Source organism: Octopus sinensis, linkage group LG10 (genome assembly GCF_006345805.1).
Source record: "Octopus sinensis linkage group LG10, ASM634580v1, whole genome shotgun sequence".
Classification (NCBI taxonomy): Eukaryota; Metazoa; Mollusca; class Cephalopoda; order Octopoda; family Octopodidae; genus Octopus; species Octopus sinensis.
Window position 1 is genome coordinate 63,680,586 of NC_043006.1, and position 2,500 is coordinate 63,683,085.

At 43.1% G+C, this 2,500-nt stretch overlaps 1 protein-coding gene across 1 annotated transcript in view; it reads right to left on the bottom strand.

Moving 5' to 3' along the window:
• The window catches only part of LOC115216613 (reversion-inducing cysteine-rich protein with Kazal motifs-like), a 75,908-nt gene that overhangs the window by 39,856 nt on the left and 33,552 nt on the right, over positions 1-2,500 (bottom strand). The window contains exon 4 of the mRNA XM_029786090.2: positions 2,034-2,234. Within this exon, the coding sequence (XP_029641950.1) occupies positions 2,034-2,234 (201 nt within the window). The remainder of the gene's footprint in view (positions 1-2,033; positions 2,235-2,500) is intronic.

A 2,500-nucleotide genomic window follows, 5' to 3' on the forward strand; every position in this document is an offset into this window, starting at 1 on the left:
AAGTTAGTAAAAAAAATGCCAAATTTGCTATCCTCAATTCAGTTTCTTGCCTGTCCTCACCTATGGTCATGAATGTTGGGTAACAACTGAAAGAGTTCAACCACGAATGCAAGCAGCCAAAATGAGTTGTGCTGAAGGAACTCTGGAATAACATAACTCAACAGGGTGCATGGCTTGGAGATCAGAGTGTCTCTTCCGGTTGAGATGTTACTTCTCCGCATTGAGAGCTCAAAGCTCACAGCTCCAGTACCATGGACATGCAATTAGAATGTTGCAGGAAGGAATTGCGAGACGGATTCTTCAAGCCAAACCAACTGGAAGGAAGCTTAGAGTAAAATTGTTTGATAATAGCTATATTCTCAGATGGTCACACTTGAGAATCCAACCTGGAAGAGTAATGGTGGTCGTTGCTAATGAGACCCGAAAGAGGAGGTACCTGAAGACTTGGCCTTAATGACACTCCCAGGAATAATATGCAAAAAAGATGGACAGGTAGATTATAATGATTTCTTTTATTTGCCATGGGGACATCAAACGGGGGAGAAATTACATGGATGGTCTACAATTTGTGTAGGGTTTTGCATAAAGATGAGGAGGAAAGAAAGGGGAAAGAGAAGAAAATGCGGTGAAAAGTGTATGTAATATTCAAAACATGTGAACATAAGTGCAGGAGTGGCTGCGTGGAAAGTAGCTTGCTTACCAACCACATGGTTCCAGGATCAGTCCCACTGCATGGCATTTTAGGCAAATGTCTTTTACTATAGCCTCAGACCGGCCAAAGCTTTGGGAGTGGATTTGGTAGATGAAAATTGAAAGAAGCCTGTCGTATATATATGTGTGTGTGTATGCATGTATTTGTTATTTGTGTCTGAGTTTGTCACCCCCACCATCGCTTGACAACTGTTGGTGTGTTTACATCCCTGTAACTTAGTGGTTTGGCAAAAAGAGACTGATAGAATAAGTACTAGGCTTACAAAGAATAAGTCCTGTGATCAATTCGTTCAACTAAAAAGGTGGTGCTCCGGAATGGCTGCAGTCAAATGACCGAAACAAGTAAAAGAATAAAAGAATATGAATGATGCAGTCCTCCTGATAAATGAGAACCTACAGTTCGGGCCCCAACCAGGGAACCTCACAAATCCAGAATCTTGCAGACCAACTGGCCTGCAGTTAGGGCCCCAGCCAGGGAATCGCACAAATCCAGAATCTCGCAGACTGACTGGACAGCAGTTATCGCCCCAGCCAGGGAACCTCACAAATCCAGAATCTTGCAGACCAACTGGCCTGCAGTTAGGGCCCCAGCCAGGGAATCGCACAAATCCAGAATCTCGCAGACTGACTGGACAGCAGTTATCGCCCCAGCCAGGGAACCTCACAAATCCAGAATCTTGCAGACCGACTGGCCGGCAGTTAGGGTCCCAGCCAGGGAACCTCACAAATCCAGAATCTCGCAGACCGACTGGCCTGCAGTTAGAGCCCCAGCCAGGGAACATCCCAAATCCAGAATCTCGCAGACCAGGGACCTAATATAAATCAAAAACATTAAAGGACAACACGAGATGAATAAACAAGGGGTTTTGCAAATAAAAAGGTCCATGTACAAATTTCATAACAAAGATAATAATATGACAAATAAAAACTCCCAATAGGGGGAGGCACTTTGAAGGTTACTCATGGAAAAAAGAAACCCATAAAAACCACAGGTGCCTGGTCAACAGGACGAGAACCCTTTCTCCTTTTACACCTTCTTTTTACAGGTGTAATCTCGTACTATAGGCACAAGGCCTGAAATTTGCATGGAGGGGGTCTAGTCAATTACATCTGCCCCAGTGCTTCACTGCTACTTAATTTATCGACCCCGAAAGGATAAAAGGCAAAGTTGACCTTGGCAGTATTTGAACTCAGAACATTGTGACTGTCGAAATACCGCTAAGTATTTCGTCCAGCGTGCTAACGATTCTGCCAGCTCACCAGAAACAAAGACAAGGGCAATAAACAAAAACTACAACAAAATTAGGAAGAACAGGACTTACATTGATTGATATTGCGCAGATGAGCAGGTTTGGCCTGTGCCAGAACACACAGCACCATGGCTTGACTTTTTATAGAACAATGTTGCACAAGGGCTTGCAATTGGTCATGGTTGTTCAGGGTATTGGTGAAGTAGAGATTCTGGCAGAGAGCTTGGCAGCTGGGTATAGGGGCTTTGTCAGCAGAACAACACTGTTGTGATGCTAGGGAGGAGAAAAAAACATATATACATAAATATACATAAATAAATATGTGTGTGTGTGTGTGCGTGTGTGTGTGTGTTGTGTGTATGTGTGTGCGTGTACTATTCTGTGACGGTAAGATCAACAAAAAAAGTACTCTGTCTGGTGAGCAATAGATATTATCTAATAAACACAATATATCTATTTATGTGTTAGTATTAGTTTCATGCACTGAGAGCATGCCAGAGGTGTTAAAAAAACAGTTTGGCATGTTCTCAATGCATGAA